This window comes from Panthera tigris, chromosome A2 (genome assembly GCF_018350195.1).
Source record: "Panthera tigris isolate Pti1 chromosome A2, P.tigris_Pti1_mat1.1, whole genome shotgun sequence".
NCBI classification, from domain to species: domain Eukaryota; kingdom Metazoa; phylum Chordata; class Mammalia; order Carnivora; family Felidae; genus Panthera; species Panthera tigris.
The window spans coordinates 161,678,232-161,691,860 of record NC_056661.1 but is presented as its reverse complement, the minus strand read 5'-3'; the positions used below and the strand labels follow the sequence as shown (position 1 = coordinate 161,691,860).

Below are 13,629 nucleotides of genomic sequence, written 5' to 3'. Positions count from 1 at the left end.
TTCTCCGAGCCTCAGTTTCCCCACCAGGGAGAAGAGCCTGGCTCAGAGGCTCTGCACACGGTGAATCTGCCAGTCCACCCCCCCACCTGCCGGGTACACTGCTTTCATGCCTTAAAACAGCCGGATGGACCCCTCTTCTCCTTCCTTGGCCTTTGGTGGGAAAGGAACTTTTCAAAAACAGCCTGCTTCCCCTCAAATCCTGTCCTGAGACAGGAAAGCGGAATGTTCCTCTGCTTCCTTCCTCCTACCCTGGCTGCGGGGTCTGAGGTGACTGAGTGAAGCAGGCAGAAGACAGGAGGGCAAGGTGCCATGGTGCTCCCTCAGTCCCAAATGGATTCCGACTGCGTCTCCTGGGTCACCTTCAGAGCTGGAACAAATAAATCCTTCACCGAAGTATTACCAGAGTGAGGCGGAAGCTTATTATACACTAGGAAAATGTCATCCCTTCCCACTAAGAGGCTCAGCCCTAGTAAACACAGACCGGCCTCCCGGCTACGGATGTGTTACGTAACAGTATCGCCTGGACCCAGGTTTGATGCTGGGCCCTGGCAGGGGGGCTCGGCCAGGCTCACAGGGAGCCGGGAAACGCCCCAAGAAGCTGCTCTCCTCCCTCCCCCAAGCAAGAAGGTGGGGACACTGCTTTACAAGGCAGCAGCAATATGGTTTGGCAGATGGAGGCTCTACAGCAAGGAAGGATATAGGGCAGAAATTGGAGAAGGAGTTTTCTGGGTTTTTTTTTTTTTTTGGTTTGTTTTTTGGGGGGGTTATTTGTTTTTTTGTTTGGCTTTGTTTTTTGTTTTTTGTTTTTCCCTGCCTGCCCAGAGCAGAAAATCTATGTGACAAAAGTGGTGAAGCAGGGGTGAGGTGGGTGATAAAGATGGATCCCAGGAGAGAGGCTGGACAAAACAGGAGAGCAGGAGGAGAGAGGTGCAAGGCCCCACCAAGGGAGAGCAGGGAAGCGGGGATCAGGAGGGCTGCGAATGGAGTGTGCGGAACAGCTGGGCCTGGTGACAAGGAGACATCGGGTCCCAGGATTCACCATACCCAGCTTCCAGGCTAAGCAGACAGAACATGGGGTACTTCCAAACCGCAATGGGGAAGTTGGTCACGGGGGAGGGCTCTACGAAGAGAAATTCCGCCCAGCACGTTGAATTTAAGACAGGGACGAACACTGAGCACGTCCCGGGAATCATGACCCTCGTGGCACAGAAGATGCCCAGCTGGAGGCCTCCTGAGTCCGGGCTTGGGGGGGGGGGGGGCGCGGGGATGGTCACAAGCCACTGCTAAGGAAGTTGGAGCTGGATGGGAACCCAGCTGATTCTGCCTCTCCCGGCTCTGGGAAGTGCTCTGAGGGAGGCGTCCTCCCTCAGCCCCTACCTCAGGCTAGTCCATCAAGTCTCTTCGACAAAGGGAGCTGGGGGGAGGGGGGGTATCTGAGAGCTGTTCCTGAACTTCTACTTCCCCAGAGGGACAGTGACGCTCTGGGGAATGGCGACTCTCCCTGCCCCACCCGTTTCAGATCGAGGAGGAAAAATTGGTCATCTCCTCTCTTTGGGGCCCTGGGCTCACACAAATGCCATCTCTGGTCCCCAGCCACAACGGTGATTCAGGCCATTTACTTGGATCCATGTTAATGAGTTTTTCCCCGTCGCCTAATTAGTTCACTGTGAACTCAGCCTTGAGAGGAAAGAGGTAACAGAGGATTGGGGAAAGGACAGAAGGAAGTCAGCTTGGAGTGTGACAAGGAAAAGGCAGGACTCTGGGTCTAAATGGGGACTTCGGCTCCCAAAACACTGAATGCTCCTTCCCCAGCTGTGGGGACGTCCAAAAGCAGGAAGGGAGTAGTGTTCAGGCACAGGAGCCCCGGAGCCTTACACAAGGAGGGGAAGGTGGGAGTGTGGCCCTAACTGCGAGGCCCAAGAAGTGGACAGGCCTTGCCCACAACTCCATGTCATCGCCAAAACACCTCGCAACCTGCCCTGCATTTCCGCTAAAGCTGAACCCACCGGGCGTCCCCCTTCCAATGGAGCCGGAGAGGAAGGAGATGACCCAGGGCGAGGCCCATCTGCCCCTTGGATGCTCAAAGGTCACCGTGCCACCAGGGAATCTGTGGGTGTGGTGCCCCCCCACACACACACATCAGGGGTCGTGGGATATGTGCCGACAGCGTGAACCCACTTCCTCTGCGCCGCCCCCCCCCCCCCCCCCCCGCCGTGGCAGCCAAATTCCGGGACTCAAGAGCCTAGAGAAAAGGGCGCTAGGCAGGGCAGTGGCCCGGGATTCTGGCATTTGACGCCCAGCTCCGTGTGGGTGGAGGTCAGACAGCGCCCCGCAGTCCCGCGCCCGCCTCCCGAGCGGCTCCTGGGTGCGCGGGGGACAGGACGAAAGCGCGGATGTACCGGCCGGTGCCTCCCACGCGGTCGCGCCGCCGGAGCCCCGCGCCAGGCCCGGCCTGCGCCCGCCTTGGCAGCGGCAGCGTGGGGGGTGTGCGTCGGGAAAGGGCGCCGCGGCGAGCGCCACCCTCCGGGGCCCGCGGGCGCTGGGCCCGGGAAGGCTGCCATCCACTAACGGGAGGCTCGATTCCCCCGCCCCGCCGCGGGGCAGGGCCGGGCCGGGGCAGCAGCCCCACCTCCCGGCCCGCCGAGGCCCTCCGCGGCGCCCACCCTCCCAAGGCATGCCTGGCCAGCTCCGGCCCCAGCCCCCCGCACCTCTGCGGTTCTGAGCGCACCTGTCCCCGGGGCGACACCACCCTCACGCCCTGGGGTACTAAGAACGGAAAACGTGTCCCCTGGCACGGGACCGGCCCCGAGCCCCAGTGTCCCCGGACGAGATACAGCGAAGCTTGGACGACCGCTCTGCAGCGCTGGCGATCAGCAAAACCGCGTGGCCAGGACCTCAGGCGCGCGACGACCCCAGACGGGGAGAGCGTGGCCGAGCCGGGCCACCGCGCCCCAGCTCCCGCAGACCCCGGCTCCGCTCACCCTCGATGGAGATGACGTGCTCCCGGATCTGGTTCTGCAGCGCCAAGTCCTCGATGCGCTCGATCAGGTCGTAGATGGCGTAGATATTGGGATGCACGGATTCGAAGCGTTGGATCTCGGCCCGGATGGCTGCCGAGTTGGAGAGCGCGAACTGCTGGGGGGGCCCTCCGGCCAGCTGCTGCGAGGGGCCGCCGCCGCCCCCGGCCCCCGGCCCCGCGCCGCCGAACTGCCCGCCGCCCCCCGCGCCGCCGCCGCCACCGCCGCCGCCCCCCGGCGCCGCCAGACTCGGCTGCTGCTGCGGGCTCTGCCCCCCGCCCGCCTGGAAGTTCATGGCTCTAGAGCCGCGGGGCCCGAGGCGGGCCCGGCCGGGGCCCGGGGCGGCGCTGCGGCGGCGGCGGTGGCGGGCGGGCGCGCGGGGCTGGCGGGGCCGGGACTAAGGAGCCGGCGGCGCGGGGCTAGCGCATGAGGCCGGAGGCCGGGGGCCGAGGCCGGGAGGCGCCGCCGGGCACGCTGTGGCCGCCGCTGCAGGGCGCTTCTCGGCGTCGCGATCCCGCTGCCTCGGAGCAGCCTCCAGCGGCAACAACAACGGGACCGGGAGCGCGCGGCCCGGGCCCTCCCCCCGCGTCATGCGCACGCACCGCCGCCCCCGCCAGCTCCGGCACACGCAGCCCGAGCCCCCCTCCCCGCCGCCCCCGCCCCTCCTGCGCGCCGGCCCCAGCGCCCCCGCCCCTCGCTCGCGAGCTGGCTCTGCAGCCTCCACCCCCAAGCCGCGCGCTCCAGCCCCGGCGCCCGGGCCCCTCCCACCTAGCCTTGGCCCTTCCGCCTCCTCTCCAGCCCCCACCCACACCCGCCGTGAGGGCCACCAGCCCGAAGTGGACAGCCGTTCTGGCCTCCTCCCGGCCCCGGCTCTCTCGTTCGCCTCCCTGCTCTGGTCTGGGTGGGGTGTCCGATCTTTGGGTAGTGCCCGAAACGGTGCCCTGCGCCCGAGGGTGCTGATGAACGCGGCAGATTGGCCGAGAAGGGCCTCCGGCCCAGGCACAGCTGTGCCTCACTTACACAGTTCTGCCTTTTAGTGAGACACGAGCCCCCTGTTCCCGTCCGAGATCATCCCCAGGGACCACTCTGTCCCCACGGTTCTCTCTCTGGTCCTCCCCTGGACTCTAGACTGGGGGCTGCGGCACAGAGCCTAGAAATCTAGGTTCCCTGCTTCCGTTTCCAGTTCTCCCTGAGAGCTTCCTTCATCAGCAGGGCCCTTGGAAATGACACTCTAAACAACAATCCCCACTCATCTTCAACCTTCCCCTAAAAGACTTTCCTTTGGGACCGGGACGGTTCACTGACTGCCACCACCCTGGTCCCGGCTGGTACACAGGCAAAGGAGATGAATCCAATATTATGCTTTCTTCTCCCCTCTCATCCCTTTCAAGAGACTCACCAGAGCCCACAATGCTCTCTTAATTGTCACCCCCTCGCCCACCCTGTGTTCCTGTCGGCTCCTTCCAGGGACAGGGAGCTCCCTTCAATGTCTCAGTTCCTCTGCATCCCCATTGCCAAAGCCATCAGCAGTCCTGCTAATCCACCTCCATCCCCAATCTTTCTTAAAACGTGTAAGAGAGGGCATGTGCAGGGCACTGGCCCCAGCCAATCCAGGGCCATGCCCCGATGTCCTCTGGGACAGTTGACATATGTCAATCTCGATACACACACTTCCACCTCCCAGGCCAAGCTAGGTCTTTTCCCAGCAAACAGTTGACCCCATTTGGCCATTCACATAACTCTGCCCCAGTCACCAAGGCAGTCACCTAAGTGTCTTGTACCTTCCAAAGAACCAGGCACAAGCTACTCAATACCCGGGGCCTCCCTAGCTCCTGAAAGATTCAGGTTCTGTCTACACGTTTGACCTTACTGATGTCTTGTACCCTCTCCATGCTTCATCGGCAAAATATAGTAATTGAGCAAAACACCTAGCTCTCGTACTGTGTAATTCTAAAAGCAATAGCAAACACGTCTTTTAGATGCTTAACTAGAACGGACGGTAAGAATCTGCACCAGGTACCTCCCAGGAAAGATGCTGAGAGTAAAGAGTATCTCAAATGGGTTGCCCCAGCAGCCTAACGGATCTTCGTTAGGACTCGTGGGCTTGTCTACATGTCTGTCTCCTATTATTATATGAGCCTCATGAGAGCAGGGACAAGTTTACCTGTGTGATTCACCATTGTATTCCCAGCATCATGCAGTGTGTGTGGCATTTGGTATACCTTTAATTAATGTTCCGTGTGCCTGGGTGGCTCAGTCGGTTAAGCATCCGACTCTTGGTTACGGCTCAGGTCATGATCTCAAGGGTCGTGAGATAGAGCCCCGAGTTGAGTCGGGGCTGTGCTGACGGTGCAGAGCCTCCTTAGGAGTCTCTCTCTTCCCCTCCCCCTTCTCAAAATAAATACACTTAAAAATGTTTCTAGAATAAATGAATGAATGAGAGGGAAGGAACTAGAGAGAAGTCACGTCTGTCTGTCATACATCTAAACTGGCTTTCCCAAGGCAACACTTGGGGTACTTGCTCCCACAGGTAAGCATGAATGGAAACTGTAGGGTACATTGCTTTTCATCAAGACTGGCCTATAAAACCCAGACATGAGATCTCTGTGGCCCAGAGGAAGGAGGGGAAAGCCATAATTAGCTGACCCAAGCCAGGCTGGGGCTCAATGTCCTCTACACAGTGACACTCTGAGGACCCAGTTTCCAAGCCCAGATCTGGGTGGAGAGAGCGTACTAATACTAGGTGAACAAATATCTACTGTGTAACAGATCCCTTACATCGTTTTCATGCTTATTTAATAAAACCTAATTTCTTCCTTAGAATTTCATTATGAAATTATGCTTTAGGAACAAAGAAATTAAGATTCAGAGAGATTCAGTAGCGCACCCAAGGTTATACAGGTGATAAACACAGGATAAGGGATCGATCGGCATCTGTGCCAGGCTCCAAGGTCCATGCTTCTTGCATAGTCTTACAGGGGCAAGGGGAAAGGACGAGGGAAACAAGACAGCACAAGCCACCGTGGCCAGCCTTGGGGAGGGGTGCGTAACCAACCTGATGAGACAGCCCATGGGTACTGGGCTCTGAGCCAAAGAGTCAATTTAGGGGACCCACAGTGCCTTTTGGCGTTCACTCTGACATAAGAGCAGACCGGGATAGGGGCCACCTGAGCTCTCCAGTCACTGCATCTGTTAACACGGGGACTCTGACGTGCTCTAGCTGACGTTGGTTTTTGGAGTGACAGATGCCCTGGATGCCAGCAGGGGAGGGGGCGGATCCTACTGTCGCCCAAACCTCAGGGGACTAGCAAGCCCGCCCCCGCGGGCCCCTCAGCGTCTTGCGGGCACCAGGACTATCCTGCAGATCCCCGCACGTGGGTCCGCAGGGTGGAGGGCGGGAAATGCGCACCGCGCAGGACTACAAGTCCCACAATGCTTCGGGCGGCGGCGGCAGGGAAGGAGGGGGTGCCTTCAGGTGTCCGCGACCTCGGCGCCTCCCGCCCGGAAGTGCCCGAGGGTCCGCTATGGAGCTGGCGGAGCCGGGCGGTGAGTCCCTGCGCGTTGACCGCGCCCACCCCACCGCCCCGGGCCCCAGCTGGCCCCCTCTCGTCCCGCCCCCGGTTCTCCGGTTGCCCTAACGCGGCTCCCGGGGGGCGGGAAGATGGGAGGGGTGATGGAAGAGCTGGGGGTAGGGAGGGCGAAGTCCGGATTCCTGGGCGGGATCTGGGGTCCGCCTGCGGACTGGGTTTGGAGAGGCTTCCACAAGAGGCGCGGAGTCGGGCCGCCACGGGGTGGGCCTTCAGTAGACTGGAGGGGCCAATTTGGGTCGGGGGATGGCAACCATTGGAAGCTCCGAATTGCCAAAGGGCGGAGATTGACGTGTGGTGTGGGGAAGCCTTGGGAAGCAGTCCCCATCCGCGGATGGCCTTTGGTTAAATGATAACGGGGCGGGGGGCGGGGGAAAGAAACCCATTTTCTATCCCCTTGGAGCACCTTTAATGATGGAGGAGTAGATGAGCGTTGGGATGAAATAGACGAAGGAGTAGATAAACTCTGGGACAGTAGATGGGAGACTAGGTCAGCTTTGGGGTGAAGTTCGGTGAGGGTTAATTTAGGGAAGAGGTTGCTTAGAATGTCAAGGCCCTTAAGTCGGGAGAGTGGATGAATGGAGGAGCGGGCTGAAGACCTAGAACTCAGTTTAGAGCAAGTTAGGACTCGGGATTTGGTGATGCGAAGGGGCACTTGAAGCAAGGTTGGGACATCAGGTTTCAGAGCAGTAATGTGCCCTAGGGTGGAGCTTGCGTAAGCGGGAGAGGGATAAAGACTGTGGGAGAGTTTGGTGGGGTGGCTTCAGGAGCCTGTGGAAGTTCAGAGGGCTGTTGGCCAGCGATCCAGCCCCTCATGGGTTCTTTGTGCCTCCCCAGCTCAGTAGCGTGGCAGGCAAGGCAGGTGCCATGGCCTTGATTGAAGGGGTGGGTGATGAGGTGACCATCCTTTTCGCGGTGCTTGCCTGCCTTCTGGTGCTGGCTCTCGCCTGGGTCTCAACACACACCGCGGAGGGCGCCGACCCACTGCCCCAGCCATCAGGGACTCCAACACCAGCACAGCCCAGTGAAGCCATGGCGGTCACCGGCAGCATCAGAGGGGAGGCCCCAGGAGCCGAAACTCCCAGCTTGAGACACAGAGGTCAGGCTGCACAGCCAGAGTCTGGCATAGGGCTCTCAGCAACGTCACCAACCCCGGACTCCCCCCAGGAGCCCCTAGTGCTCCGGCTGAAATTCCTCAACGATTCAGAGCAGGTGGCCAGGGCCTGGCCCCACGATACCATTGGCTCCCTGAAAAGGTAAGCTGGGATGGGGACAGGAAAGAAAATTCTAAAGAGTGGGGTGGCAATGATCACAGACCCAGAGAGGCCACGAGAGATCGGAGACCTCCCCCTCATTCTATAGAGGAGGGAACTGAGGTCCCCACATGGCACATTGTATTGTTCCCCCATAGCAGGAAGGGACCCCCTTAGAGGCCACCAACTGGGTGGTGGGTGGAGGCAAAGGTGAGTGTTGTTCTGGGCAAGGGACCAGGATTGCCTGAGGCCTGCTCTCTTACCCAGGTCCCTCTCTCCTCAGGACCCAGTTTCCCGGCCGGGAACAGCAGGTGCGACTCATTTACCAAGGGCAACTGCTAGGAGACGACACCCAGACTCTGGGCAGCCTTCACCTCCCACCCAACTGCGTTCTCCACTGCCACGTGTCCACACGCGTGGGTCCCCCACATCCCCCTTGCCCACCGGGGTCAGAGCCAGGCCCCTCCGGGCTGGAAATAGGCAGCCTGCTGCTGCCTCTCCTGCTTCTGCTGCTGCTGCTGCTCTGGTATTGCCAGATCCAGTACCGGCCCTTCTTTCCCCTGACCGCCACTCTGGGTCTGGCCGGCTTCACCCTGCTCCTCAGCCTCCTGGCCTTTGCCATGTACCGCCCGTAGTGCCTCCACGGGCTCTCGGCAGTGTCGCTGGCCCCTCCGGACCTTGCTCCCCACGACACAGTGGGAGTTGTTGTCTGCCCAGGCCCACCACTCCCGCCTGCCTCTTCCCACTACCCTGGAGCCCAGCGCTGCGCAGCAGAGCGCTCCGGGAGTCGGCCGAGGCCCCTCCCTGTGACCTCCATGGCTCTGGGCCACCTCCTGGGGCTGCTGGCTCTCAGCCCCCATTGACAGTCAGCTCTTCAGGGTCAGGCAGCTGCTGTCACTGCCTTGGCCCTGGGCAGAGCCAGGCTACACCCCTGGGCCCATCTTAGTATTCTGTCTGAGGACCCAGCCACTTCTAGTCCCTAAGAGCTCCTTGGGCTGATTTGGGGACCCAAGGACTGCGGGGCGCTGGTGAAGGGGAGCTGGGAGGGGCAGAGGGCTTCTCTGGAACATGTGCAGATTAAATAACTGTGAAGTTTTCACTCTCCGTGTGTGTCTCTGAGTGTGCGGGCCCGCGGGGGTGTTGGGCGGGGAGCCCTTGCCCACTGGGAGAAAAGGAGCGAAGGGAGCGGACTGAGCTCTCCGGGTGCCCAACCAACCTTACACGACCCGCCGCCGACTTCCGCTCTCTGTTCGCCGGAGCCTCAGAGCCGGGCCTTCTGGCTCCGCCCCCGGCACCGCCCAGGCTCGGCGCGCGCAGCTTCCCGGAAGCGGGGGGCGGGGCGCGCGGCGGCGGCGGTCGCGGCGGCGGCGGCGGCGCGCGCAGGGCCTGACGGGAGCCACGTCTGTCCCGGTCGGGGACTGAGCCGCTATTGGCGTCCGGGCCGCGATCCGGGGGCTGCTGGGAAGATGGCGGACTCGGTGGCCCGCCGATGAGGAAGCCGCGGAGGGAGCCCGGCTCCCGGGCCCCGAGACCGACTGAGGGAGCGACCTGCGCGGGGCCTGGGGAGTCATGTAGGGGTGGCATCTGCGGGGCGGGCTGCGGGCGGGCGGCGGGAGTTGGCGTTGGCGACCATGACCACGGTCTGCTGGCGTCCCCGGGCCCGGGTGGGTGTGGGGGCCCCTGACACGGCCGACTCCGCACCTTTGCAAAGCTGCGCGCTCGGGCTCCACGGGCGCCCCGCGAGGTGGGCGCTGCGTTCTCGTTTCACGGGTGAGGAGGCTTGGGCTGAGAGACGAAGCCACTTGTCCAAGGTCATGCCGGTGGTAAGCGGGAGCGCCCAGCATGGAACCCAGGACCGCCGGCTGCGGAGCCCGCGTTCCACCCTCCTCGCCGCTGCCGCCTCCTGCGGGAGGGGGAGGTGGTCGGGAGGGCGTATCGACGGGGCCAGCTGGGCTCCAGGCTGGGCACGACCACTAACCCGATTCGTGACCTCAGGCTTCACTGCCTTTCCTCTCTGGGCCTTGGTTTCTCCACCTGTGAAATCGATGTAGTGCCAGCCCTGCCTACCACCTCATAGGCGTGTGTAGAGGACCAGAGGAGATACGCAATGCATGTGGAATTGCTTTGTAAATATCACTGTGCCGCGTACACCGAAGGTGCCATTTCAAAGGATGGAAGGAGGCAGAGAGGGGCGGGGTGGGGAAGACTAGAGCAGTCTCAAGGAAGAGTGAACATGAGTCTGGGTTGCCCCGACCCCAGGGCCCTCTGAATTGGGGAGCGAGGTAAGGAGTAAGATAGCGGATTTTCCTCCCCTTTGGAGAAAACCTCACCCCCTTTTCTGGGCTGCCCCTCAGGGTCTCCAACACCAAACTCCATGCTTCGAGTCCTGCTCTCTGCCCAGGCCTCTGCTGCTCGGCTCTCTGGCCTGCTGCTGCTCCCGCCAGTACAGCCCTGTTGTCTGGGGCCCGGCAAGTGGGGGGACTGGCCTCCTGGAGGAGGCCTCCATGCAGGCCCCGTGCAGGGGCTACAGCGGCTTCTGGAACAGGCGAGGAGCCCGGGGGAGCTGCTGCGCTGGCTGGGCCAGAACCCCACCAAGGTGCGCGCCCATCACTACCCCGTGGCACTTCGTCGTCTGGGCCAGCTCTTGGGGTCTCAGCCACGGCCCCCTCCTGTGGAGCAGGCCACACTACGGGACTTGAGTCAGCTCATCATCCGAAACTGCCCCTCCTTTGATATTCACACCGTCCACGTGTGTCTGCACCTTGCAGTCTTACTTGGTGAGGAGGGTGTCTGGGGGTGGGTGGGTGTTAACGGAAGAGTAGAGAAAGAGCATAGAAGACCCGAGATCACTGACAGAATTCACCTCTCAGGCTCTGCCAGGAATGGCGCATACCCTGGCACGCTTGCGGCCCCTCCCGTCTTCACAGCAGACACCAGGAGTCCAGCAGCCTTCGTTCCAGCTTAGCTAGGGTGCCAACCCTGATTCCTTCCAATACAGTGCTCTAGAAAGCCACTATAGCGTGTCACCATTGGCATGAGATGAGAACTCACTTGCCATCTTTGTATAAGGCCTTCCCCACAGACCGTCCTGATACCATACGTTCACATGGCGTTTCACCTTTCTCCAGTGTTTCCACTTACACTGTAGCAACCCTTCCAGTCCAGAACGTGGAGACGTGAGAGGTTGGGAATTCACCCACTGAACCCCAGGACTGGAGCAGAGCAGCTCTCCGTTACCAGGACTGCCTCCTCTGACCCTCTCCCTCTCAGGCTTCCCATCAGATGGGCCCTTGATGTGTGCCCTGGAGCAGGAGAGAAGGTTCCGCCTCCCTCCGAAGCCACCTCCCTCTCTGCAACCTGTCCTTCGCGGTGGGCAAAGATTGGAAGCTGCTCTGAGCTGCCCTCGTTTCCTGAGGCATCCACGGCAGCATCTCATCCGCAGCCTGGCAGGTGCTGGAGGGGACTAAAGGCAGGTGGCGGGGAGGGGCCGAAGAGGAGGCAGGTGGTGGTGTCTGGGCTAAAAGGTGTCGTCCAGATCTGGCCCGAGGGTCCAGCATAATAGGCTGTTTTTCACAGAGGCCAGGCCGGAGGAACTGACACCCCACGTGATGGTGCTCCTGGCCCAGCACCTGGCCCGGCACCGGTTGCGGGAGCCCCAGCTTCTGGAAGCCATTGCCCATTTCCTGGTGGTCCAGGAAATGCAGCTCAGCAGCAAGGTGGGATTACCTCCCGCCCTGCCATGCTCCTCTCCCAGCCCTCCTCAGGCACCGTGTCAGGCCCAGCCCCCCATGCAGCTTGACCGGCTGCTGCTTCCTGCGGCAGACAACCAGCTAGGCTCTCTGCTCTGGCCCCCGGGGGTTCGTCTTTGCTCACACCCTCTTGGCTTGTCCACCTACCCAGCGTGTATGCCTGGTTCTCTGCAGTTCTCCAAGCACTCGGCGCTGTCTTAGCTTCGTTGAGCCCACTCCTCTAAGTCTTCAGGGCCGGCCCCCACAGCGACGTCTCCTCTACTGGTTTGATTAATCACATGGGGCTCAAGACACTGGTTACGCTGTCAAACTTCTGGTGTGTACGCCGGGGTAGAGGGATCGTTCTGCCTTTACAGAGACAGCAGCTTGCAGGCCAAGCCTCCCCGAGGCTCAGCTTGTGGCGGATACCGGAGAACTGTTTCGTGCGGGGTGAAGGGCTGCTCTTCCTTCACAGGTGGTACAGAAGTTGGTCCTGCCCTTTGGGCGGCTGAACTACTTGCCCCTGGAACAGCAGTTTATGCCCTGCCTTGAGAGGATCCTGGCTCGGGAAGCAGGGGTGGCTCCCCTGGCTACTGTCAACATCTTGATGTCACTGTGCCAGCTGCGGTGCCTGCCCTTCAGGGCCCTGCACTTTGTCTTTTCCCCAGGATTCATCAACCACATCAGTGGTGCGCGGACAGGAGGGCTGGCTGGGTCCCCGAGGGCCAGCGGGCAGGGGCGAGTGGGGGTGGGGCCCCGCAGCCCAGCGAGCCTCCGGCCTGCTTTCCCACAGGCACCCCTCACGCCCTGATTGTGCGGCGCTACCTCTCCCTGCTGGACGCAGCCGTGGAGCTGGAACTTCCAGGATACCGGGGTCCCCGCCTTCCCCGAAGGCAGCAAGTGCCCATCTTCCCCCAGCCACTCATCACTGACCGTGCCCGCTGCAAGTACAGGTGGATGGGGCAGCCTGGGGGAGGGGAGGGGACCAGCCTGAAAGCAGCATAGAGTAGAAGAGCCAGGGGGACCCTGAACTGTCCATGCTCATGTGCCCTAAGTGGTCACGGGAGGGGACAGAAATGGGCCTCGGGACACGGAAGGCATTTGCCCAGGGTGGAGAAGCGTGCAGGAGTGATTTAGGAGGAGACTCTCGAGCCTTTCCAGATCGGTGTTTCCCCTCCCCTCTCAGTCACAAGGATATAGTGGCGGAGGGGCTGCGCCAGCTGCTGGGGGAAGAGAAGTACCGGCAGGACCTGACCGTGCCTCCAGGCTACTGCACAGGTGAACCCCGGGTGGGGTGGCCCAGCCCACAGGTATACAGAGCCGTGGCTGGAAGCCAGCGGCCCTTTCTCTTCCTCCCTCCAGACTTCCTGTTGTGTGTCAGCAGCTCTGGTGCCGTGCTGCCCGTGAGGACCCAGGACCCCTTCCTACCATACCCTCCCAGGTCCTGTCCCCAGGGCCAGGCTGCCTCTCAGCCCACGACCCACGACCCGGCCCAAAGGTAAGGGGGGAGGGCGGAGGAGCCTCCCCTGCCTCTGTGGACAGCACCCTGAGCTATGGTCCACCCCCCTCCAGGGTGGTGCTGATGCTGCGGGAGCGCTGGCATTTCTGCCGCGACGGCCGAGTGCTGCTGGGCTCGAGGGCCCTACGGGAGCGGCACCTGGGCCTGATGGGCTACCAGCTCCTGCCGGTGAGCGGCCCCTGCCTCACCCCGGGAGAGTCTCCACGCCGTCCTTTTTCCCCTCAGCCCACGGGCCCTGTGGGTAACGTGCTGTCCTCCCCCCCCGCAGCTGCCCTTCGAGGAACTGGAGTCACAGAGAGGCCTGCCCCAGCTCAAGAGCTACCTGAGGCAGAAGCTCCAGGCCTTGGGCCTCCGCTGGGGGCCTGAAGGGGGGTGAGGGGGCACACACGGGGCTCAGGATGACCCTCCGATGGGGGGTGGACGATTTGCACTTTGGCTTTCTCTGTTTCGGTTTCTCATTAAAATCCCTTTCCTTCCTCATCTTGCATCTTGTTTCTGGGACAGGGAGCGGGCTGGGTTCCCCCA

The 13,629-nt window shown here is 61.7% G+C and overlaps 3 protein-coding genes across 7 annotated transcripts in view; 2 read left to right on the top strand and 1 right to left on the bottom strand.

Moving 5' to 3' along the window:
* Window positions 1–3,312, bottom strand: part of AGAP3 (ArfGAP with GTPase domain, ankyrin repeat and PH domain 3) — a 55,060-nt gene extending 51,748 nt beyond the window's left edge. For all 4 annotated transcript variants that reach the window (XM_042975467.1, XM_042975475.1, XM_042975490.1 and 1 more), the window contains exon 1: window positions 2,982–3,312. In XM_042975467.1, the coding sequence (XP_042831401.1) occupies window positions 2,982–3,312 (331 nt within the window). The remainder of the gene's footprint in view (window positions 1–2,981) is intronic.
* A 3,144-nt stretch (window positions 3,313–6,456) lies between these two features.
* On the top strand, window positions 6,457–8,956 carry TMUB1 (transmembrane and ubiquitin like domain containing 1). Of its 2 annotated transcripts, none has more exons than XM_007087522.3 (3): window positions 6,457–6,563; window positions 7,442–7,860; window positions 8,141–8,956. In XM_007087522.3, the coding sequence occupies exons 2-3, from the start codon at window positions 7,472–7,474 to the stop codon at window positions 8,490–8,492; spliced, it is 741 nt and encodes a 246-aa protein (XP_007087584.2). In that variant the 5' UTR covers window positions 6,457–6,563; window positions 7,442–7,471; the 3' UTR covers window positions 8,493–8,956. The 2 variants fall into 2 exon arrangements, with proteins under 2 accessions (XP_007087584.2, XP_042833371.1); XM_042977437.1 differs by having other exon boundaries at window positions 6,484–6,563; window positions 7,447–7,860.
* A 283-nt stretch (window positions 8,957–9,239) lies between these two features.
* Window positions 9,240–13,584, top strand: FASTK (Fas activated serine/threonine kinase). Its single transcript, XM_042975463.1, has 10 exons — window positions 9,240–9,428; window positions 10,212–10,634; window positions 11,128–11,307; window positions 11,434–11,573; window positions 12,061–12,274; window positions 12,379–12,538; window positions 12,772–12,863; window positions 12,948–13,083; window positions 13,158–13,272; window positions 13,373–13,584. Exons 1-10 carry the CDS (start codon window positions 9,347–9,349, stop codon window positions 13,478–13,480), a joined length of 1,650 nt encoding a protein of 549 aa, XP_042831397.1. The 5' UTR covers window positions 9,240–9,346; the 3' UTR covers window positions 13,481–13,584.
* Window positions 13,585–13,629: the final 45 nt, after the last annotated feature.

What these genes read in the sequence shown, in the direction of transcription:
- TMUB1 (XM_007087522.3), top strand. Translation starts at nt 7,472, where the DNA reads ATGGCCTTGATTGAAGGGGTGGGTGATGAGGTGACCATCCTTTTCGCG. An exon ending in ACCATTGGCTCCCTGAAAAG is followed by an intron (nt 7,861 to 8,140) that starts GTAAGCTGGGAT and finishes CTCTCTCCTCAG; the next exon opens with GACCCAGTTTCCCGGCCGGG.
- FASTK (XM_042975463.1), top strand. Translation starts at nt 9,347, where the DNA reads ATGAGGAAGCCGCGGAGGGAGCCCGGCTCCCGGGCCCCGAGACCGACT. An exon ending in CGCGGGGCCTGGGGAGTCAT is followed by an intron (nt 9,429 to 10,211) that starts GTAGGGGTGGCA and finishes GCTGCCCCTCAG; the next exon opens with GGTCTCCAACACCAAACTCC. An exon ending in TGGGCTACCAGCTCCTGCCG is followed by an intron (nt 13,273 to 13,372) that starts GTGAGCGGCCCC and finishes CCCCCCCCGCAG; the next exon opens with CTGCCCTTCGAGGAACTGGA.